General features: G+C 33.4%; 1 protein-coding gene across 1 annotated transcript; it reads right to left on the minus strand.

Annotated features, from left to right (window-relative positions):
• Positions 1-821: 821 nt before the first annotated feature.
• LOC114403723 (protein NAP1) lies at positions 822-23,342 on the minus strand. Its single transcript, XM_028366848.1, has 24 exons — positions 23,058-23,342; positions 22,030-22,464; positions 21,860-21,934; positions 20,048-20,128; positions 19,651-19,731; positions 19,436-19,518; positions 18,406-18,490; positions 17,002-17,127; positions 16,798-16,905; positions 15,451-15,495; positions 15,232-15,374; positions 13,886-14,018; positions 12,560-12,670; positions 11,136-11,214; positions 9,325-9,518; positions 8,689-8,834; positions 6,285-6,366; positions 6,007-6,117; positions 5,264-5,389; positions 5,062-5,201; positions 4,881-4,977; positions 2,279-3,270; positions 1,864-2,076; positions 822-1,641 (listed from the first exon to the last, which is right to left on the minus strand). Exons 2-24 carry the CDS (start codon positions 22,447-22,449, stop codon positions 1,146-1,148), a joined length of 4,167 nt encoding a protein of 1,388 aa, XP_028222649.1. The 5' UTR covers positions 22,450-22,464; positions 23,058-23,342; the 3' UTR covers positions 822-1,145.
• Between the last annotated feature and the right edge of the window lie 2,600 nt (positions 23,343-25,942).

The following is a 25,942-nucleotide window of genomic DNA, read 5'->3' on the forward strand; positions in this document are numbered from 1 at the left end:
AAAATGGCTCATTAGAGTCTTTTCTTTGCTGTATTATTTATTGTCATTTTATATATATATATAAACAAATTACAATACCAGGAATGAAAATAGTGATATCTGGCAAATTTTACCAATACTCGTGTTTCAAGTTCTTATAAATATATATTTTGGTTTTAGACGATAGGTTGTGGTCCTCAAATTTACTTTTACAAAATGATTCTTGATATAATGTAAACTTTAAAATATATTTAAGGTCCATGATAAATAACTAATTTTTTTTTTAATCTTTAATAATTATTTTCGTTGTTAAATTTCAAATATATTGAAACTTATGTTGAGTCTCAACCTGACAACAAATACTTAAAATAGGAGACTCAAATAAATTTTTTATTAAAATCCCATAATAAAATTTGATTTTTTATCAGGAACCTTAAACATATTTAAACCTATACTATATATCTAGACATATTACAACAACTAATGATATTTTGAAGGTTTTTTAAAAAAATAATATGTATTATTAATATAAAAGTTTTTATATTGTCAAAAAATTAAAAATTATGTTTAATAAAGTTGTCATCAAAGTCAACATGGTTTGTGATTGGGTGAATGTTATTACATTTTTTTAATTTATATTAAACTAAAAGTTACTCAATTCGATTTCCCGTAAAGAAACTTGGGAAATTATACCTGCTAGCTTCACAGAAAACGCGAGAAATCACTTCAATAACGTGTAACCAAACACACTTGTACTCGAGCGGCATTTGCTTGATAGAGAAAACCACTGATGTGTTTAAAATATATGCCTTTGTTGTTTTATTATCTAAAGGATAGTGAAGTAAAAAAAAAATTACGAGCAAATATCATTACTGAATATTGATTACTTAATAAGATCCATAATACCTCTGCCAACAGACTTCAAGCTGCGAGATGTCAAAGATCATACGAACATTAAATAGAATGAACACCTGGTTCTCGCTAAAACAGTAGGAACTTAATATGGCATTGATTTAAACTATTCAGGCGATTACAAAAGGACGCTTAGTGCGATATACATTTGCTAAAATTTGTGCAAACCTTGGATGATTTACGCATTATAGAGAACTGATCACTAGCAGAAGGTGAATAACTTACCAGCTTCTGTTGGGTATTATATCAAACAACTACTTGTACGCTAATGGACCAGATCTAGACACTGCAAACCTAGGAAGTGGACTGGGGCCAGTGCTTCCAGAAGTTGAGCCTTCAACAGACTTTACCCTACTACGGCTGGCACTGTAATCCAAAGGCCCGGAACGACGAACATTTCTTTGCTTGTTGTCCATGCTCCTTAAGCTGCCAATATCATCATAGAGGTGCTCCTGGTTATGTGATGACGATCCTTTGAAGTATCCTGATTCGTGCCCATAATACTGTGGTGAGTCTCCACCACGATGATGCCTTAAGACAGGAGAAGCGTGTGCGAGTAACACGGCAGGTGAATGACGGGGTGATGCGTTCAGTATTGCCAATGGAGTGGACTGAGTATCTGCATAGTATTGGCTGTATACTGAACGGAGAATGGCATACGGAACGTGGGTTTCCAGCGAGCTTCTTGGAAGGTACGGTGAAATCTCACAAAGTTGGTCTAAGAAGATAAGTTGTGCTACGAGATGAGATCTGTGCATAAATCAAAATACAAAATATATAAGATAACTAACAAATGAAAGAATAATGTTTCGGATTAAAGAGTACTGATGCAAAACCGCAGGTGAAATTCTACTTTAATATATTGCAACATTGCCTACCAAATTAATGTGTAGTTTACAAAAGTGTATAGTCATTTGTGTTTCAACAAAATCATATATATATATATATATATATATATATATATATATTTACCTGTGTGTTTCGCTCCAAGAATCCAGTATGATATCTGCAGAGAGTTTCACAAATAACTGCAGTGTGGACTTGATACTAGCTTCGGCTGACATATGACTTGATAATTCGGGATCCATTCCCTCACTAGCATGTCCATTTGTTAAAGACTGTCGATGCTGATGTTCCCGTTCCAATCTAACAAACTCACTTCCGGCAATCACTGCAGAAATGCACCTGCACGGTATTATGTGGTTAGAGTTAGACAAATACCAAAATTAGTATATGCCAATGGCAATGAATAGTTCAGCTTCTCAAATAGTATTAGTTTAGACAATGGAATCAAAATACTAAACGAATAATTTCCGTATACAACCCTGTAGAATTACTGCATGGAAGTTAATCTACTGGCATAGGGCCATGTTATAACCATACTGACCTTGCCAAGCAATGGATATTGTTACTAAAACCCTCTGTGTCAACATTAAATGCTGTGGTGGACCAAATATTAGATGTCATGAATGTGGCAAATAAGTATGGTAACAAGCCCCATGATCCATCACTTGCACCACCAACTTCCTCCAAAATTGATCTTACCCAAACTGAATCATGATCATTAACAACACCTACAGTATTTGCCACTGTTCTCATTCTCCTGATTTCTTCCTTTTCTGGTACTCCATCAGGTAGATGCTTAATCACCCCATCCAGCAACGAATGTATCAAGGGAGCACCTTCTTCAAGTATAGCACCAGAAGCCTCAGCTAGTAGCCGATCAAAAGCCAGTGCAAGGCCAGCCTGAACACAAAAACCAATCACAGTTTCCAGATCAACTATTTGCTTCACAGAAGCTTCTCTTTCAATTCTATCACCAGCATGCAGACTGGTAGCAACTGCTTCTAGCACATCTCGGTTTGAGCGTAGTGAAGTGTCAATGCAATTTAAAAGAGCAGCCGTGTGTTCTTTTAGCATTCTGTCTAACCTGTCTACGCCATAACCACCAAAAATACGTACAAAAGCCTGTAATTCCCTGAGATCAGTGACTGATTCTGCAAAATATCCACCAACTGGCCTTGTGCTCCTGAAGCATTTATGAATTGGAACAAACAAAATCCCAGCACCTGAAACATCCTTGATTATGTTTTCAATGTACCAATTGCATACAGATTCAGTGGCCGATCCTGTATGTTGATCTGTTGGCTTCTCAAACAAGTGCAGAGAAGAAACCGGTCCTGAAAAGGCTTCTGAAAGCAAAACTTCCCGAATACCCTGGGTAATGTCCATGCTGATGTGCTGCTCTGCAAGATGCACGATGCTAATATGTCTCTTAATCAGTGATTCTAGAACGGTAGGCCGTTGAAGATCGTTATCAGTTTTCAGAACACCAAGCAATCTTCTTCTGAAGTTGCCAAGAATGCATTCTCTCATGTACTGCACAAATAGCTTGATGTGTTAATAATGGCAGAATGAACGATATTTGATTCAGAAACAGTACAATTTGATACAGAGGGAGTGGATGCATATAAGACTTGAGTTCCATGCACTGATTCATTACTTGAACAGGTGACTAATGTTGGATCTGGATCCTCTAAATTGAGTAGTGCACGGAAGAATAAAGTGCAGCATTGATAACCATTGACGATAATCAATAACTTAATACTTTTATAAACTACAAGCATAAGGAAGAGATCATGGATATATGCCAATCTACTTTAATTTTCAAATTGGTGAATATTATAAGCACTTTGACCCTCTAAATCAGGTATTTAAGAGGGAACAGCTCAACCCATGAACCCAATTGACCTGACCTGACCTGAATAAGAACTTGGTTTGGTTCGGATCACTTAATCAGTTTGGTCTCTAGTGTTTACCCAACCCAATACTGTTTAGTTCAGTCTTCAGGTTCCCAGGTTACAAACCTGAAAAACCCAAACCGAACACACCTTACAGCCCCAAATCACTGGAAAGATTGAGCTAAACTTTGACTATATAGTCACCTTAGTCCCTGAAAGTGGAATATGTTGTCACAATTAGTCCCTGAAACTAATAAAATGTTCTTATTATCACTTTATGTTTTTTTTGAATTTTGGACTTTACACTTTCAGGGACTTATTTGACATTTTTTTAGTTTCAAGGACTGATGTGACAGTGCCTTCCGATTTCTGGGACTAAAATGGCTATTTTTTCTCCTTAACTTTTGAAAAGCCCCAAACCACCCGATCTCTGCAAAATTCAGTGACAAACTATGAGTTCAGCACCACTAGAGATCCGTAAGAATATCAATTTTTTTAATTGCTTAAAATATTGACAACCGCCCCCCCCCCCCCCCACCCACACACACAAAAAAAGATTGTACCTATTTCAAATTTAGACCCATATCTAACACAATATCCAAAAAATAATGTGCATTTCCATTAAGAAAAGACTCACCTTTTACCTATTTCTCTTCCATTCTATCATCAATATGCTGTACACTAATATCTTCATCATACTTTTACGGCTAAAAAATGTTTTTTGTTCTTATAAAATTGGAAATATTCATTTTTTGTCCCTACATATTATTTTAGTATGTTTTTAGTCTTCTGAAAATTAAAATATACTACTCTTTGGCTAGGATAATAACCATACCTGCAGGGCTAACCCTAAAAATTTTGTTACTGCTCCGAGATTGACTTCGAGCCAAAGAGTAGTATATTTTAATTTTAGGAGGACTAAAAACATACTAAAAATTTTGTAGGGGTGATAAACAAGCATTTCCAACTTTATAGGGACGAAAAATATGTTTTAGCATACTTTTTCTGTTTTACAATCCTTCCAGGATTTGCATATCAAAACAACCATGACTTTTTTACTGCTTCAGTTTATTTATATACTGGAGTTAAACGGCCATGCTACAAAGTTTCTTTAAAGGGCGATACCCATTCAATCACAGATTCATACTAGCCAAATTTTATGCAATTGATAGCATCATCTAAAATGTTTTCAATAGATAAGTAAATCTCAAGAAGATAAGAGGAAGAAAAAAAATATCCATCCCCAACCTCTCTCAGTACAAAGACATGGTTTAAAACACATATAGGCTCCATATCATTTAAAACTGAGCACAAATTGGTCAACCTCTGCATTGCAGCTTCTAACCTGTCATTAGAAAAAGTAGACAAATTAAAAGGATATATTATGTGGTTACTAATACATATTTAGGATGGAATTATTATGACATACATTTTGATAGAACCATTATTTTCAGGAAAGCTCTCATGGCCAGGTAAAGGAAAACCGGCAGTTCCTTTTGGAGATTTATATGATGGAATAGAAACTCTTGATGTCTGATTCAGATATGAAGCTGCTTGCTCTGGAAGAAGCTGATGAAATAAAAATGTTAGTTTTCTGAAATGGGGCCAACTTGTTAACTAAAAGTATTTACCTGATTCTCTAGGGCACCAAATCCTCCTTCAGAGTCAAGGATATTTATTAATCCTTCCAATCCTCCCATGATAGATTCAATCAGAGATTCAACATAAAGAACAGCATCCCTGCCGATTTTTGTAACCTGCTTGCAGCAAAATTTACAGTGAACACCTATATTCTACATTTTCCACATATTGCTACCATCACACATAACACCTAATGATCAATTAGGCAGTAGGAAATTGAAGTTTACATGACTGTTAAGTCAATATGAGGTTTCATTTTCAAAGGTAAATGCCATTATTTATACTTGAGTTTTGACCAGTTATGTAATAAGAGAAGTTTGGATTTGCAGTGACATCAGAACCCACAATGACTATGTAACTTTAAACAAACCATTTGAGAATTCCTTCTCATTGAAATTGAAATTAACTTAAAAAAAAATCTAGGTAAGTTGTATGAAGCCTTATAGAATTTTAACAGATACATAAGTACTATTAACTCTATATTTTTGTAATAGCAAGTTTCTTCATCTTCATTCAACAAAATTATTAACAAAAATGGAAGATTGCGTTGCAGTAAACATCCTGAAAATTTGCAGATCAAGTCTTCATGTAAGCAAAACAAAGCAACAAAGTAACACCATAAAAAAAGAAGCATAATGTATCTCCATGCCTCCATCAAAATGTGCAGTTAGTGTTTTACTAATTTTGGTCAATACTTGACTAGTATAAACTGCTGGCAAGGATTTATTTTTACCTCTTCTGGGACAATTGAAGATGCACACTCTGGAAAACTACTAGCGATCCCAAGCCATGCACAACAATGTTGAGGACGCCCTTCTGGACCAAACATGGTGTTTCTAAAAACCTTATATAGGAATAGGAACATAGTGTGGGTTAAAATGGAAAATAAACTAAAGTGACTAGTAAATTTCAAATTTCATACCCTAAGGTTAAAGTAATAGCATATAAACTAGGCATAATTCTAGAGAAATTGAAGAAATGAATTAGGTGGGATGGAATATGGACACTAACAGCTGTGAGGTGTTGGTGGTAGAAATACAGCCTCCTAAGACTGCCATGCTTTGAAAGCACAGATTCCAATTCATCTACACATCTGCAGAAAAAAAGAACAACTACGCCATAATTATCTCTTCAAGTTTTTTACATATTTTTTTTTATTTACTAGAGAGAAAAAATGTCTGGAAGCTCTAACTCAGCTGTTACACTATGGTAAATGTTTTTACACACACGTGGCACATGAATAATTGCATAATACAAGCCATAATCCAAAAATATACGAAGGCCCTCTAGTAGAGGGGTGAGCAAGGAACCGTTACTCGCCCGAAACCCGTTAAAACCGCATGAAAAAATCAGTTGTTGGATGGTCAGTTTCAGGTCCTCGGTTTAAAAAAGCAGAAAATTCGGTTTCACATGGTTAACCACGGGTGGGTGCAAATTCGGAAAAAAAAAACCATCGATACCCGTACCCGACCGAATTTACTTAATAACATGCTGGTTTTGCTTCTATGCTTCATTCAAAACTTAAAATATTATTATTATTATAACTTACAAAGCTGAAAAGTTTCATAATGACATAAAGTCACATCTCAAAGTAACGCTTCAGCTTTTTTCCTCTCCCAGACATGAGTGATAATTGCTACCCACAGCTACACACTTACTCCACGCTCGGTTTCCTACTTTCTTTTTTCACCATTCACTTTCCTCTTCTTTTTGCTACAGCTACCTACCACTTCAACTTCTTCTCATCTCAATCTCAATATCTTCTCTCACTCTCTTTCAGTTCTACAAGGTTGTTTTAACGTGGGCGTGTATCTCTCTTTCTCAATCTTTCACCTTTCTTCTTTTTGTTTTCTGTAAGAGTTTAGGTGCTAAAATTCGCACCACCAACGATGATGAGTCCGGCCACATACATAAGGAACTCTTAATGCCGACTTGAACCAGTACGATCTTTTGCAAGGAAGATGACATTTGAAGCATAGAATACGAGTGCAAATAGATGTTGAAATCGATTCAATCCACCCGTTTCGACCCATGACCTGCAAACCTGTAACCCACCTTATCCAATGGAAAGTGCGGTCGGAGATGGGCCAAGATATTAGATGGTTCAGTTTGTGTGGATTGGATATTTTAAACCGAAATCCGCCCGAACCCGCCCGTTGAACACCCCAACTAGTAGTAATATAAAAATTATAAAAGCATTTTATAGAAGAGAAGAGAGTACAAGACAGAAGATCAAGATATCCTCCTAGTACAACAAAAGGGCAGGGATCAGTCCCTATGAATATGTGGGTTACTAAAAGCCAAAGAAACATAGGGCAGACAGCAAGAAATCTCCAGCAAAAAGATCTAGCGTTTTGCTCCTCAATTGAATATACTAATTCGTAGTACAAAATTAAGTCCATCTGCATAAATATTTATAAACTATTGATAAGTTCATTTGTCTGTCTAAAAGGTCTGAAGATAAATCAATTGTTCCCCAAACTAGGAAATAGATTGATAAAGGCCAAAATTGAGATTATACTTAGAATTGGTGAGAGTTAAGATCATAAATTGCAGGTTCATAACACAAATCATAAGATCCTATGAAATTCATATAAAGATTTAATTAAACTTAAAAATCCATAAGAATTTCATTATTAACAAATCGTAAGTCACACATAACAACTTAAACATAAGAAAATACCAAATACCAAGTTCTTAACAAGTGCCAAGATATAAAACTTGAACGCCAGAAATATAGTATAATCTAAGCGGCAGAGATTGGGTTTGAAGACATTTTCAGTTCTGTTCAGCAGCTTCGAATCAGACTATTACAGGACAGTTAGGCTTTCCCTTTCCTATACCCAGTGATACAGACACAGAAGAGAAGTGGAAAATAGAGAACCCAGCAGCTACCAAAGCATATGCACAGAAGAGAAGAGGAGAAACGGAAAACCAACCACCCAGCAAACAAAGGTGCAGAAGATGAGGAGCAATGGAAGAGATGAAGACTGATGGAGGAGACGAGGAACTGGACAGCAGTCCAGTGATAGGTGTTTCAGGTGTGAAGAAGAATGGCACAAAATGAGGTAAGGTTTGGCTGAGTTAGGGTTTTCAGGAGTGCAGCATTATGGGTCACAGGTCAGAACATCAACACAGATTTGTTAGGTGCAGTGACATTGCTCAATCCAACCCTCTTACACGGCGATGTCCCAAATTGCAATTCTGATTGAGGTCGTGATTGCAGCACAACCAACACTTGAGATTGTAAAATCATACAATCTTATGCAAAAGATCATGATTTTGACTATACCATCGTAAATCTTTTTTATATATATACTTTTTATAAATGGGGGGTTTGTGTGTTGGGGGGTAGAGAAAGGGGATTAAATATCAGAATAGCATAGGTAAACAAAACAAAATTGCGAATAAAAACCTGGACCAATTGTAAGCAGCATTCCCTTCTGATAATAATCCTTCTTTGCCAGTGGAAACTGTAGCTTTCTCCAAGTGCCTAATGTTTATAGATGAACGTGAAGACGTGACTATCAATAAAATTGATAGCCAATCCTTTCGAAAATCCTGAAAATAGTATTAGTAAGTGTTAAGTGTGCTAAAAGATTAGGTTGTCTATAACTAGAAAAGAACAAAGAAAAAATGACAGAAAGAAAAACTATAAATTAAGGTTCTGACACTAAGAGCTACACAAACTTACAACCTTTGCATGCATTAGCACGCTAGCATGACTTTTAACTTTTTTCTTCTTTACCATACCAATGACTTCATTAATAAGCAAATGATGTTCACAAGTTATATTGAATGAAACAAATTCTACACAAAGGTGGCAAGTGGCAACTTGGTTATGGTTATTATGTCTATTGGAAAAAACCCAAGTCCCACATCGGCTAGAGATAAGGCTAAGATAGAATATATAAGTGAGAGACAACCCTCACCCTATGAGTTAGCTTATGGGATTGAGTTAGGTCCAAACCCAATTCTAAGAATGTCAATGCAAGTATATTTAAATCAAGGATTATAATGAACTGTAATCCTACTCTGATGTCCCACATACCGACATATCGCAAGTGATAGCAGATATATTTTCACCCTGTGGTTTTGGCAAGTTTTCAAGGTGGTGAACAATCTGCTGAAGAAGTCCTTTCAAGCTAGCCTCAATATCAAGAGCCACCATTCCAGGGGTTCCTAGTAAAAAACGGATTCTTCCAGCACAGGATGAAAGATATGACAATGAGTAACCTCGAATTGCTGCACTCAAATCAAATGAAACAACATTTAACAACCAAAACACCCATGCAAAAAAAAAAATAAAGGGAAAAGAAATGTTAATGCAGCAACTGAATCTTGCACGTAAAGTATGAACTAAAATCAGAATAAAAAATAAACCATTTTTTAATTTGAAGTGGGGATCATTTATTAATTCAAAGCAGGGATCATATATTAGTAACAGTCAAGCTCTTAGGATGTTATTTTCACCAAATTCCATATCTTTCTCACATTCCACAGCTCCAATACCAGAGATTTATCCCAACTCCATCATCTAGAAATAATGACTCTTGACTACTAGCCGAAGGCTCCACAAACACAAAATAACAATAATCTTTTTACAATTTTTCAATATGCAGAGATATGTACAGGTACTGCAGTTTCCATGAATATGAGAGTTCTCCTATTATAGAACTTTAGTTTAAAGATAAAGAATGAGTTAGGCCCTAAATCTCCAATTCTAAGACAAACAAGTCAACTTTTTCAATTTAACAAATGTGGAATATAGAAATTTAAATGCATATAGCAGTTTAAATGTTAAATGCATAATTTTTTTCAAAGTATTTTAACATTCTTTGATGATAATGAAAAACACTTGTTTAATACTACATTTGGTCCTTAATATAAGAAACAAATAACTAATTCATAAAGACCAATGAAAATAGTTTAGTAAATTTTAATTAAGGGTAAATATGTTTGGGGTCCCGTAAAATTTGAAAAATATTAATTTCATCCTCAAAATTTTCTGTATTAATTTGGTCTCTGTAAAAATAAAACATTTTTGCTGGTCTTCAGTGGAAACTCCCCGTTAGACGGTTCCCTAACGTGGCCAACGAACTTAATTACTTTCTCTTTCTACCTTCAAACACCAGAATCCATTATTGCTCCATCTTCCCCCCTAATCTCATCAGAAAGTGCGAGAAAATAGCCCAGGAAGGAATCAAAAATTTACAATTTTGGGGGGTGTTTAGCCTCCAGAAACTGTTTAATTCATTTTAGGGGTTTTAACCGCCACAAATTGTTTAATTCATTTGTAATCAAATTACACAAGTAAGTTTGTTAGCCACTTTAGATTACCGTCTAATGAAGTTACCACTGAAGACCAACAAAAATATGTTTTATTTTTACAGGGACCAAATTAATACGAAAAATTTTATGAGGATGAAATTAATACTTTTCAAATTTTAGAGGGACCCCAAACATATTTTATCCTTTTAATTAATAATATCTTAAATTTAAATTTTATTCTAGAAATACCCATAGAATTAAATTGTTTAAGTGAGTGGTTATATTTAATGACATTACTTGCAATACAAGGGATAAATTTACAACCAAACAACCAATGAGTATGGTTTATATTGTTAATAGGCTAATGAACGCATCTATTTGCATGGGGAATGAGGGAGTGTCATATTTAATAGATTTCATAATAAATTAAGGGTATAAAAGAAAATTAGCAATTAATACATTTGAAAATGAGTCTATGTTTATAATAATTAGGACCAAAAAATACACCTTGTTGTTTCTTATACAATGACCAGAGGTAGTATCCTATTCCCTAACTATAGGATAAATTAGTATACATAAAGCTAATCTAACCTGCAATGTATTTGCGTACCAAGCAACATAAATGATCCATTCCATCTAACAGAAATCCAATTGTTGGGTCATTTGGATCCTGAAAACATGATCATGAAATTTTAAGTCAACCACCTTATCAATAGATTCAAACTATATGGTTAAAGAAAATTAGAGAACATGTAATAAGAGTTTTTCACCCAACGACAGCCCTTTATCAAACTGGTTATCAAATTAGGGCATTTTTCAAACCATTCATCAGCACGTCTACTACTACTAGATGACATTTTTTTTTCACATGATACAGTCCCTATATCAAATGTGAATATTTTCCCCTTCTCCTCCCTTTCAAAGCACACAAGGACTATTATTTGAAAAGCTGGGAAAATTGTCCATGAAGTATACACAGATGCAGACTCTGTAGGGTTTGCTGTTGATAAGAGATCTACCAGAGGGTATTGTATGTTTTTGGGTGGTAACTTGGTAACATGGAAGAGTGAAAAGCAAAATATGGTTGTAAGGTCTAATGCAAAGGTAGAATTCCGTATTATGGATCAAGGGATTTGTTAACTATTATGGATGAAAATTATACTTGATCTCAAGATTAAGTATGAAGCTCTTTTGTGACGATAAGTCTACCATCAATATAGCATACAATCCAACTCAACATGATGGGACAAAATATATTGTAATAGGGTAATAGGCTAGCATTTCATCAAGGAAAAATTAGACACTATTCTCATAGGGACTACTACATATGTCCCTTTGGCTTTAGTTGGCAAATGTATTGACCAAAAGTCCAAAAGACTTCCCACATAGCACTTCCAAGATCTTATGTATATGTTGAGTTGAGAATTAATAAATATCCATTCACCAGCTTGAGAATAAGTGTTATAATTCAATATTTTTCCCTTATTTGTATAGATTTAGTTTCCTTAGTTCTTCCAATTAGGTTTAATTCTTATTGCTTCCGTATTTCCTATATGTCTATATTTGTAGTCTAGAATTACTACGGATAGAATTTATTTTTAAGGCAGTATAATTGTACCCTAACATTATAAAATTGTAAAAAATGATATTCACTTTTCCTCATAATTCAAGTTTTCAAGTGTCAGGCCAATTCATTTCTAATTTGGTATGAGTCTTGATGTTGGCCACCCACATATGTCCAACCCAGAAAACTTCATATTCTAGATTTCCACAATCTGGTCATGGACAAGAGGAGTGTATTTAATCATTTAATGTGTCCCACACCAGCCAAAAAGATGGCCAAAATAGTCCTCATAAGGTTGGGGCAATACTCACCCCTTATGTTAGTTTTTGGGGTTGAGTTAAACTAAGTCCAATTCTAATAGTTTTAGAAAGCCCTAATTTTGTAATTTGCTTAGAAAAGAGCACTAGTTTGATCAAAAAAGGCAATTAAAGAATAATAAATAAAAGCTTACTATGTCCACTGGTACCACTCGAGTAGTTTTAGATCTTGATGATGCAATTCCTACATGTTGGAAATACCATATCACTTCACATTGGGCTAAAGCCAAGGCAGAAAACACCATCTGCAACAAAGATTAAATCCTCTCAAACGAATTATTTTAAAAAGGTGAAGATACACGAAATTCTAAAAAGAAAATTAAATAACTAATTATAAAGCTAAAAACAAGTATAGTACTATGCTCAAATTAATTTGAATTGACATACCACACTGAGTCCACAGAAGAGAAGATAAGTCTAGAAATGTATATGAAGCCTACTTAGCTTAACATGCTAACAGCCTAACAGTAACACTAACTTCTAAGTATCTACATAAGCATGTTAACCAGTAAAAGGTGTACTGAATATAAACAGAACAGTCACAAACTATTTGGGATCAGTTTTGTTCAGTTCAGTTATTAAATTGATAAGGTTGAGTATAACTTTAGGCTGCTAAGCTCTTATACAGCTTCATTAAGAATAAGGAATATCAACTTTTTTTTTGGTGAATTTAATATCATTTTTATATAGTATTTAGCATATACGTATTTCTTCATAAGATATATGCAGATTATTATCCTTTTTCAAGTACAAATTGAGTAAGTATGTGCACTCTATGATTCACCAATCACTGCCAAAATGTTTATAGGAAAGAGAGGACAGGTCATTTTGATTTGAGCTAGCATTTTTGTTTATTTAAGCTTCTCATCACAGGTAATGTGGAACTTCAACACACTATGCCTAACAATATACAAGAGTAATGGACTTCATTGTATTGATTAAATAATAGGGATGCTAACTTTTGCCCCCAAGTTCCCCTTAGGAGCATCAAATCCAAAAGGCATTAACAATGATCAGGTATGAACAGAAGAACTGTCACCATCATCAGACTATAAACGAAAGTTTTAGCAGCAAATTTCAAATAGAAACCACATAAGCATCATATCAAGTATCTTTGAAAAAAAATCTGAAAATTATACAAATAAAATTATTTGTAGAACCTTTTAGGAACAATTATCCACTTGGTTAATTAAGTTATTAAGTGGTTACACATTAACCCCTCTTTGAACATTATTATTTGGTTGAGTAACTAGAATTCTAAAAATATTTTTCTATTTCTTGTAATTTTATAAAGATTTCTAGTCTCTTAATGATATGAAACAACAAAAGGAGAGGTAATAATATGTTCTTGTGTATAAGTGAATCAAGAATATTTATAAGCAAAACAATACTAAAAGTTTCAGTAACAAATGTCAGAGACACAATTTTTTTCATGCTTCCAAATGCCAAAAGAAAGACACCTGAATGTTAGGGGCCAACAGACTGGGCTGATCAGTAAAAAACAGCACCATTCTCCCAATCTCTTGTTTCAATAAAATTCTCCTTTCACGATGTATGGCATCACAAGATAATATTGCTTGCTCATGCACTTCACTGAAAAAGTCAATCAGTTTTGTGATTAGCACTGCCAATTGTAATAGTATGGATGAATCATCCTTAAAAAAAATAACAAAAGAAAACAAACCCCAGAAAAGAGTAACAAATATCAACATAAAAAAGAAGAAAAGTTGCAAGAGTAATTTCATGTAACAAATAACAAAACAGAATGTTTACCTTCAGATAAAGAAAATAATATTTTATTCTTTATTGTTGCCTCCTTGGATTCAGAAGGCCATCATTCAGTTAAGTTTTTTGAAGTGAACCACTTCATGCCCAACCCCGGCAATTTCCCCCAGAAAATAAAAGTATATGCAAACTCTATAAAGAGGCTAAGAAAACCATTGAACCCCATAAAATAAAATATCTAAGGGTCAAATCTTAAACTTACCTAATTCTAACCTTAATAAAATAAGCATTCTAAGAACTGAAAAATGGTACACTTCATTAAATTCTTATGCATGGCTTATCAAATGGGTAAAAAGACTTTAGTGATACCACAAAATTTGCTATATCCCTTCTATTATACTCCCTCCAGTCCTTTATATAAGAAGCAAACAACTAAACTAATTCATCAAGACCAACAAAGGTAGTTTAGTTAATTGAAATTAATAATGCCAGAAATTTAAATTTTATTCAAAAATACTTATAAAATTAAATGATTTAAGTAGTGGTAATATTTAATGACACTACACATAATTCAAGGGATAATTTTTTCCACCAATGAATTTTATATTGCTAATAGGTCAATAAATGAAATCACTTACATGGAGAATAAGTGGGCATCTCACTAATAGATTTCACAGTAAAGAAAGGGTATAGAATGAAGATAGCAATTAATACATTTGAAAGTGGGTCCATGTTTCTTATAATTAAGACCAAAAAAATGGACTCAATTGTTTCTTATACAAAGGACCAGAGGGAGTATTTAATTTTAAGAAAGTGCATCAAATAATCAAGGCATGTCCAATAACTGGACAAGAATTCAAAAGTACTAAGCCTTTGTTTACATTGTTTTTGTTTCAGTCTTCTAAGTTTAGAATGCATAACTGGTTTCATTATTATTCCAAGACAATTTAGAGAATTCAGTCACCAAATCACTGAAAATAGCAACCTGGAATAATCATGGACAACTTACAAGATTTCACTATCTTGGCCTCTCTCATTCCCTCTGACACAAAAATATGTTTAAAAGGAATTCCATATGTACCTTATCATTTTCTCAACCTGTTTTGCAACATTATACTCCAAATCTGCCTCTTTTTGCTTTGTACGCCCAGATTTTGCCATCCTCTTGGATTCTAATATTCGAGGAAGAACGTATGACTGGTAATCCTCGTGCAGTAGTATGTACTGCGTAATGATTATTACAAAATTGTCAACTACTGTAGTTAAAGACATTGTTTCAAAGCCAATAGGCAAAAATTACCTCATCTCTGAATAATGTGAGCACTAAATTTTCCTTCAGTACAACCTGAAATACCAAGACCAAACAGAATTAAGGAAGTAAACTTAGTATAACTATAATCCACATAATATCAATATAAAATCTTACTGTAATTATAACAACATTTGGATGACTATTAGTAAGGAAAGAGTATCATTTTTATCTGAAATAAAAGTTATACCTCAACCCCCTGTATGGCTTACCCAAGAACTTGACTTAACACTTAAATAATATTACATCTATATTATCTGATAAAGCCAAGCTGAATTATTCTATACCATTCTTATCAAGTATCCTTCTGCAATTGCCTGACCACATATGCGTGCACCTTGTTTTTCATGTATGCCTTTTAAAGAAGGCTGTGTCAACAGCTGCACAACCTCAGCCATTACCAGCTGAGTGATCTGAGGACAGGGAACTACAAGTGTAACCCAGAAGCTTCTACAATTGCAATACAATGCTGCAGGTGCAATGTAATTGCTAGTCAAATCAAAAAGGTTACCAGACTGTGAGAATGCTTGGGAGCTTCTCACTACCTTGCAATCTGCTTTTCCTGATTTTCACTGAGACAAGGTGAAAGTTTTGGTGTGGAGTATTGTTAGAAGACCTAAAATAAAACAGGTCTATTTTAGGAAGGGAAGGAATGGACCAGAAGATAACCAAGAGCAAATGTAAACAGAGGTTAGTTGAAGTTAATTAGGAGCATTTGTTATAATTAGTTAAGAGGTTTACTATATGTACCGGGAGGGTGGGAGAATTAAGGGTCTTTGGAGGCTGAGAATTGTTAGACAGTTAGGAGAGTCCAGAGTCTCTCTAATTTCTCTGGGATTGACTTTCTTGTAACCCTTAGTCTGCACTTACTTTGATTACAGAACTGAGATTTTGTTCTTCATTCTATAAAAGATTCCTACCTACCTTTCTATCTCAAATATCAGCGTAAAACCCAAGACAAGAAAAAGCTCCATATTGTTTTATTCAAACTTCAGTATCTTCACTACATTCATAAAGCGAATATAAATGCATACGAAATAGGACCACAGATGGGTCAGATGAGCCCTTTTTCCGTATTTTCATCTACTGCCAATATTAACATACATGGTTGGGCACATCTCTTTACAGTTTAAACTTTTAAGAGAATAGCTATAAAAAATTGTATTAAAGCTTTCTTGTTTAAAAGACCACCAGTTCAAATCTCAATAATTGTATTAACATGGTTGTGTTTTTGCACCAGTAAAACCAAACAATTTCAGTACCCTCCACATGTTGCAAAGTAAAATAGAAACTTCACAACATAGGTATATGACTACAGGTACAAAGTATGAACTATACCAAAGCAATATCAATGCTAGTGACACGACGCAGTTCATCAGGACAGACAAGATACCCAAATAACACCCATTCTCGATATGCAGTTACATTTGCTAGATCTTGTGCTCTCTGCAGAGTTGAATGAGAAAAGAACCTCAGTGTAATTATAAGTTATCAATTTAAGAAGTCTATATCAATATGGTTAAAAACAAAAATTAACATTACCAGTGGATGAGCAGAATTTGTGAGTATGTCTGGATAACGAGGATGATATGGACTTAAAAATCCCTCATTTCTAAGTTTCCTTGTGTCTGTTGATAGAAATATAATAGGACCCACAGCCTCCAACACCTGAAAAAAGATATCAAAACCTCAATGACAATACTTGAGAAAGTGAATAATTGTGTTGTTATACAAACTGTACTATATTTATATGTGAATCACATAACTAGGAAAGAATCTAGGAAAACAATGAAATCAGAATTTCTCTAATATATGTTAATATCTATCAATATCTCAACAGCAATATATTAACAAGTTGTCAAATACAGTAACTCACCCATAAAGGAGATTAACTAAGAAACTCATTCTTTGCATAAAAATAGATAAATAAAATATCATGTGTAGTATAAAAACAGATCTAAAATGTTCAATCTTCTTTCACAGCAACAGAGAACATATTTTATTCACTTGAAAAGATTACAAGTAACAGGATAAGTTTATCCTGTATGAAAATCATACTAAATCTGGAAGCAGAAGCTATACTGTTCAGAAAGCATATTGAGATTTTACATTCAACAACTAAATGCCATATGCAATCTTCTCTAGGTCTCAATTTTCACTTATAAGGAACCAAAAGATGGAGGTCATACCAACAATGTGACTTCTTCTGAAATGATTAGTTAAATTTTAATATTATATAATGCTAAGGACCAAACCTTCTAAAAGCTTGAGCCGTTCAGTAGAGGTTCAGCATGGTTTTTATCTATCAATAACAAGCCTCTCCACACAAGAGCCCTTCAATCTTGCAACATAGAGAGTGAATGGAAAAACTTTATCTTGTACTGAAATTGAATTTAATTATAAAGAACGGAGGAGGCAACGATCCAACACCTGACCACTTGGTCAAAGAGGCTTGAATACCATGTCAAATGACCAACTATCCTAGAGGCTTATGCAGTAAGGCGGAGGAAGAGGAATGACTTTATTTATATAACATTTAAGAGAAAATTTTGTGGAAGACAATTTTTTAAGCAATGGAAGACAATTTTAGGCGGAGGAACAGGAATGACTTCCTACTATACAAGACATGACAAAGAAAGCGACACTTAGTTTCTATCCCAAAGCAAATGAAGGGGATCAGGTGATATAACTTAATTATTCAATATTATTGTATTGTCCATCTCAAGCAAATGCACCAAAGTATCACAAACTCAGTCATCACCATAAAAAGCAAACCTTTCACACACTTCCACAAGATTTAAGACCAACTAATGCTGCTCCTAAAAAGTAGAAAGGCTAATAAAAATAAATTGAACTTAATCATGAAAAGACGGAATCATGAATTAGTTACCATATGTACTTGGCAATTGTTTATATAATATTGATACAGGAAAGGATGAGATTAACCTCTCCAATACGAGGGCTCACAAAATTTAGGTCTTCCTGTAAGCCTTTCAGTGGTGGATCATAAGAGTCAATGAACTGAACCAAACTGTAAAGTAGAGAAAGAAACATATAAGAACTAAAACAAGGAACATTTATCTGCTAAAAAATAAAGGTGACAATGGTTAGGGAAAAACTAAATTAAAAGAATTTCATATCAAAGCTAGTGTAAAATCCATTTTTTATTATTCTTCGTCAATTCCATCCCTTAGGGATTAATTTTGTAGTCCAATCCTTCAATTTTGACTAGTTCATGATTTTTTTATTGTACAATGGCCTGATTATAGATGGGAGTTGTATTTTGGATTGCGCTATATGATTAACCTAGAGTAGAAAAATTAGGAAGTCAGCCCCTGTTTTAGAAGTGGAAGGTTCTGCTCTCAATACTACAAACCAAGGAGGGGAAGACAGCAGGAGATCTGATCTGATAGACCATGGTGTGAACATTGCAAATACCCATGGCATACAAGTGAAACTTGTTGGAAGACCCATGGGAAGCCCCCAAATTGGAAGAAAAGAGGAAGTGAGGATCATGCACTTAGTTCTGACCAAGAGAAACAAATTCCCACACATATGTTTATTTATAGCTAACTAGTTTTTGTAGATTTTCAAACATCTAAGTTTCTTCATATGTCTTGCAGTTTTTCTATGTTCTGTTGCTCGTGTTTAAAAGCCCCGCAACACATCACAATGTGACCAGTACAGGGAGTATAAGCCCAGAGTTTACTAGAATCTCCAATCCATCCCTCCCATCACCACTAACACAAGCCAAGTATGCATAATTGTATATGCAAAATGGCCCTCAGAATTTGTTTGAGACATTTTTTTATGCAACTCTCTTAATGGAAAGTTTTTTGGACAAAAAGAATCTTTTTTCTTAAAGCTAGATTATACAACATGCTATGTCCGTATGTGTATGTACAGATGCATACCTATCAATTATTGTTTACAAGAAATAGACAACAATTCAAGAAAACTTATCAAAATATCCTACCGATGATAAAAGTCACAATCCCGCTCATTTCTTGACATTGCATGTAGAAAGTTATAGGTCTGTAGCAACATTTTCCTTGGCATCTGTTATGAGCAGATTGGTTTAGAAATAATTACACTCATATATAGTTGACCAGAAAAATCATTTCGAAAACATCAAAGCTTTTCATAAGTAAAAAAAAAAGGTCAAGAAAAATAGAGGGAAAATTAACTTGCCTTTTCAGAGAAAAGGTTAACCCGCACAAAGGAACAGAATAGATCCATAAATGCATGTAGTATAAGAGAATTCTGATGGGGCTGCAAAACACTGCCAAGTTATTTGAGATATGCACAAATTATTAACTAATTACTTATTAGTTTATTTCCAATGTTAGGACATCTATTAAAAATTTTAAACCATTTCACTGGAGTGATGATTTCTATATTTGATGCATGACAGTGAATTTCAGAAGCTTTCATAAGAGTTGAACAATTTTTTAGGAAAATTTGTGAGACTCCCTACTTTTTTTGTCTTACTAGCATAGTTATTCGTCAATGATGAAAGCTTCTGGACTCAAGAGTCAAAACTCAAATGAAGAAAGGGCTAGATTCTTGTAACAATATTCAGACTCACCAACAAGGTAATTACTGTACTACTTAGATCCAATATAAGTCGCAGAGCTTGTTCACGAAACACCATCAAGTCAAGAAGTAGCTGCACACACAAATGAATCATTACTGTACGAGTTCAGGTAACATGAATTGAAAATCTAAAAGTCATGAAATAAACAAGCAAGTTCTAATTGACATAAATGACACCAACAAAGATATTTATTGATCAAAATCATAAATTATGAATGAAACCAATAATCTATCTCATTAAGGTCAATGATAGCAGGAGAATGCAGAAACAGCTTCATTTTATATAACTTATATTTTACTGATGATGTGCATATAAAGGGGAAATGTGAGAGGACATAAACCATTGAACGGTCAAATATAATAAAAAATGCAAAGCATAAAGGTGAAATGGACCTTTTCCCAATTAACTTTTGATGTTATCTTCATCAATAACAAAGTAAAATGTCTTAATGCATAAAACACCAAAGTTACAAATCTTTGTTTGTGTAACTTGAAGCCTGAACAGTCAGAATACTGGGGTATTCTAAGTTAAAAAATATTATTTATATGGTACTAGTTAGTTGTGATTTTTATTAAGCTAGGTTTGTACATATTGCACTACACTAGTACCTTAACCTAGATTAATAGTATAAATAGAAGGACCAAGTTCAGTGTTATGTATGACAACTATTCATACTTTCTTTTGGATTAAAAAGGTAAAATTAAAGAGAAGAAAGGGAGAACTACAACAGGGGAAGGAACAGTTATACTATCATAAAATACAAGACACAGAAACAATAACACTCAGAATGCAGCAAGGTTGTCAAATCTCGCTCCATATCGGCAATGGCAACTCCCATGAAACCACCATGGGCCAAAACCACAGTAAGAATTATTCATGAAGAAATAATGAGTGTGCATGTTAATAAATGAATTCATCTATAAATCTAGTCAAGAGAGAAGCTTGAACTTTGAAATAGGAAGAAGATTTTAGTTTATTAATAACAATATGTAGCTGCAATCATCAACAGCAGAATTAACCATAGTGTGAAGGAAACAAAGAGTGCATTCCAAACCCAACATACAATAGCTAAAGTATAGGGGTGGATTGCTACATGAAACAAGAACAATAGGATTACATCACAATCTTCAAACGAAGAACGTGGATAGATGTTAGCACTTGGCAGTAATTTTTTGTCCTTTTATCTTGTTATAAATAAAGCAACTATCACTAGGGGAAAAATTATTTGGATAAGTTCTAACTGGTTTTTTGGTGTATCTATGGGTAGTTTATTTAAAGTTTTTTGGTGTCCTTTCAACAGTATAATGGTTCAATTGAGTAAAACTATTCCCCTTGGTCTCAATGCTAATTGTTTGTGTGTGCTACAGTACCCTGTGTTATATAGGTTTAAAATGTAAAGTGTAAACTACATGTTTAGACTTTAGAACAAGCTTCAGCCTTCTCTTTCACTATTTTCAACCTTTCCTCCTAAAGAAAAATAAATAAATCTAGAAATGAATTGCAAATTACAAATTTTCAGATTTTTATTTACTCATGGCTCATGCAGATAAGTTGATTACACAAAGATATTGACAAGTAGAATTTGGCAAGTCTTAATAACTCATACTAATCCAGCAAGTCAAGTAAGGTGAGGTGCATGAATCAACTAACCTAAAAGCTTAAGTTGTTGGGTGAAGGGATGTGTAAGATTTTGTCTAATGAGAGGGCATGCAACTGGAATGTGAAAACCTTTGGTCAATTGCTTAAGGGTTATCAGTGGGAAACACACGGAAAAACCAGTAAAAGAATTTAACAAAAAAGTACCTGCACCCACGGTTCCAGGCTCTGTAAATGAAGCTCTGCATGATCTTGCAATGAATCCCAAGCAATCTTATCTATCTGCATCCATTTTCTTGCCAAATGATGAAATTTGCGAAGGCCATAAACAACATTCAAAATGTAAAGCATATCAGACATCACTTTTCACTTCTTACACGTTCAAGTTGCAATTTGCTGAAGTGTTCCGGAAATTTCTTAGAGAGCAACACGCAGATTCTGGGATGGTTGGGGAACACACCAGCTTTCCAAAACCCTTCTGAAAATACATGGTTGATGGGATCTGGATAATCCAAAAGTTGGTTTAACCTATACATCTTAGCCATAAGACCTTCGGCAACCTCAGTGAGTTGGACAACCCACTGCATGTTGATACCCTTGTGCGATTGGGCCGGCGTCGTGCCCTGAGACTGCCCATCATGATAGATATTCCTGGAGCTACTAGACGACAACGGAGAAGCCATTTCCGGCCCAAGGTAATCAGTCCATCTAGATGGTCCATCCCACTCCCTTGATCTTGCAGCAGTAGGCGACAACGAAGAATCCTGGTTTGAAAACTTCTGCCTTGACTTTGCCATGAACTAATAAGCCGTCTGCATATCAAGTTTTCCAAAATTCAAGCTCATGCATAAATTAACCACCAACTAATCTCCTAAGCTTCTCAAACTCCACAATCATAATTCCATTATATTTCAATTTTTATTTCAAGTAAAAGTCCCTCCAAGTCCAATTTGATTACCATAAAAAGAGCCTCTAACAAATATTCTAAACTGTAAACCTAAAATCCAAAAAACAAAAACAAAAATACAACATTATGAGCTCCGTTCCAACTTCCAAAACATGTGATATATAAATTAAACAACGAAAGAATGAGCTCACAATCAACATAATCAATTTATGAGCACACACGACGCCTTAGTCAAGTGAAATTGGCGAGTTGTAAGCACGAATTTTGCAGTTTAAGTAAGTTATAAGAGAGAGCTAAAACCTAATTCCATTTTTAGCGGTGATGAGCTCAGCAGCAGAATAACCAAAAGCAGCAAATGTAACTAAAATAAATAACATAAAATATCACCAAATCAGATATTGCGAGCAAAACAGCACAAGGAAAAGCAGAAGCAATTCTTTCCACAGAACCAAATTCAAAGCAAGAGAGAGAGAGAGAGAGAGAGAGAGAGAAGCTCACAGTCGCAGCAGATAGAGAGAGAGAGAGAGAGAAGCGTTGAAGAAATGGGAGTGTGTCAGATCTGAGCTGAGAATGGGTTGTTCGTGGGAATTGAATATGAATTCTGCAATGCAAGATTGGAAGTGCAGTTTCAGCGCGGATATTATTGTTAGTGTTTACCTTCCTTTCTCATTATAAATAAATTTTTATTTTTATTTAAAAGACATATCCGCCGTTTTTCTTTTATTTTCTCTTTCAGTGAAGTTCTGACGCCTATTTCTTCGCTTTCACTTCTTCACGACGTGCGTCTCCGCGTCCTCGCTCTGTCCGTAGTCGACTCGTCAAATACACATACGATCATAAAAATAGTAATCATAGCAGCACTATCTAAAACTCTCTTTTTTAATTTTTTATTGATTAAAATTTATCAAAAATTATTATTTTTTTGTAAGTTTTATTTTTTATTTATATTAAATAAATAAAAAGTAAAATCTACTAAAGTAGATCATTTTTAATAAATTTTAATCAATTTTTAAAAAGTATGTGAAAAAAAAATATTGCTAACATTCTACTAAATTATATTAACACTCCTAAAATTTTGTCAAAATTCTCTCGATATTTTTTTTCTATTCCTTTATATACTAATTCAAAAATTTATATTAACCATGTATAAAAATTAAACTTGAATATTTTATACTAACATATATAAATTAAACTCATAATAGGTAATATAAGACCACCAATTTAAGAATTAAATTAAGGGTTTTCAATGAGAAATATGAAGCTTGTAAACTTGTATTTTTTAATTCTTAAAAGCAAAAATAAGAACCAAAATTTACAACACATGTATATTTTACTTAACCAATTCAATTAAATTATTTTATTAACATATATACACATATATTTTATTTAATGAATTGAGTTAAACTCTTTCACTGTATATATCATATTGTATTTACTTTTAGATATATGCATTAAACTATATATGCAAATTTGAGGTAGGTGGAGTAGTAAAATACTTATTTATACACTCACTTCCATTTTTTTCTTCCAGAAATTACTAAAGCACATGGAGCTAGATTCATCTAGATCTCCCACATCATAATATTTACAACTTTTCATCTAGTACTTCTAAAGTTCTAATTCATTTGTCGTCCATAAACATCTTCACTTTAGTCTTCCAAATATTTTTAGTTTTCATGAGAATATATAATATTTATTAAAGTGAATCTTATCTTTTAAAACCCTCAAATATTATATGGATAGTCTCACATTTTATTTTCATGACAAAAATATCATTAAAATATCCGTATAATAATAATAATCAATGGTATTTATAGGATTAAACAGAAACTCTATTGTTTATAGGCTCCATAATTATGTTGCATAGACGTCATAAATATATCACCCAATATCAACAATGCTATGATGGTTAAAAAGAGAGTAATAACCACGCCATTGCATCCAGTGCCATCCACTGTACGAGGTATATGTAGATTATTGGTGGGTCATGGAACTGTTGTAGTAAAAATATTTTAATAGGAAAGCATAAATTAATCATCTTTGTTGTTTCATTTTTTTTTCTTATTACGGTATTAAATTAGTATGAAATATTAATGGGAAAAAATAATAACCAATCCCTATTAAATATCATAAACACAGATAATATGAGGATTTTTTTTAACATAATTTATTTTATATCAAAAATTAAAATTTAAACTTTAAAATTACTTTGTTAAAAATATAATTTATTATGACTTGTATCAACCCATTTTAAATATTTGTTTTGTTTCGTTATGCTTCTGCCAGGCCATTGCTATCCCGTCACATACAATAAATTGTAAGGTATAGTGGGTGGAACAATCTGTAGAACAATAATGATGTAGGGTCACATAATGTGTATTTTTAATACAGATATATAATATGAATCATAGGGTAGTGCCTACTGGGACGATTGTGATTAGTGTGATGGGAAATATTTGATACTTTGAAGCCAAGTGCTGTATCTTTGAAGCATTTATTTCTGCCTTTGATTAGCATACTTGGCTTGCAAATCAAGCCAATATCATTTCATTTCTATACCAAAAAAGAAAAATATGTATCATTTCATTTCTTAATCAAAAGTTATGTTTTCTCTGTGTGACATGGGGTATTTACGTCAAGTATTTAGTGTGTTTAGTCAGTAATTCCCATTTCTTCCAATGTCCTAGTCCCACTGTGAGACTAGCTAATTTAATGGTTTAAATGTTTAGTCCTTTATGGCTTCAGTTCTTAAAATTTTATTCTTGTGTCATACACGCGGTCATTTTTCTACTTATAGATGTATGTGTGAATTAAAGAAAAAGTTTAAGAAAAAGTGTAAATTATTTATATTTATATAAATTGTACTGATCCAATTTTTTTTAACGGTAAAAATAAAAACAATGTTGGAAGATAATTTTATCAATTAAGTTAGATCCCATTGGTCCGGCAACACATTTCGATATTATTGACAAAAATTTATTTTAAACACTATAAAATTACAAGTGAAACATATAAAAAAATTATATTTTTAGATAAATTTCGAAGTAATAATAGAAAACATATTAAAAGAGTGTATTAAAAAGTATCTTAGTAACATTTCTCCATTGACAAAGATCAGACTTTAAATAACTTAACTCTAATAATTAAAGTTGTATAGTTGTAGAAGCAAATAATATAAAAAGGCGGAGTTAAATTATGTTTTTAGAAAATTTAAAACTTTTTTTAAGACTATAGAACACATTTATATATTGTCTAAGAAATATAAAAGATCAGAAGATGAGAAAAATAGTTTTCTTTGAAAGCTCTAACAACAAATTCAAAATCCTTTTGTCAATTAAATAAATAAGAAAGCACATAAAGAATTTATAATGATTTGGCTTAAT

The sequence above is a fragment of the Glycine soja genome, chromosome 20 (assembly GCF_004193775.1).
Source record: "Glycine soja cultivar W05 chromosome 20, ASM419377v2, whole genome shotgun sequence".
NCBI classification, from domain to species: Eukaryota; Viridiplantae; Streptophyta; class Magnoliopsida; order Fabales; family Fabaceae; genus Glycine; species Glycine soja.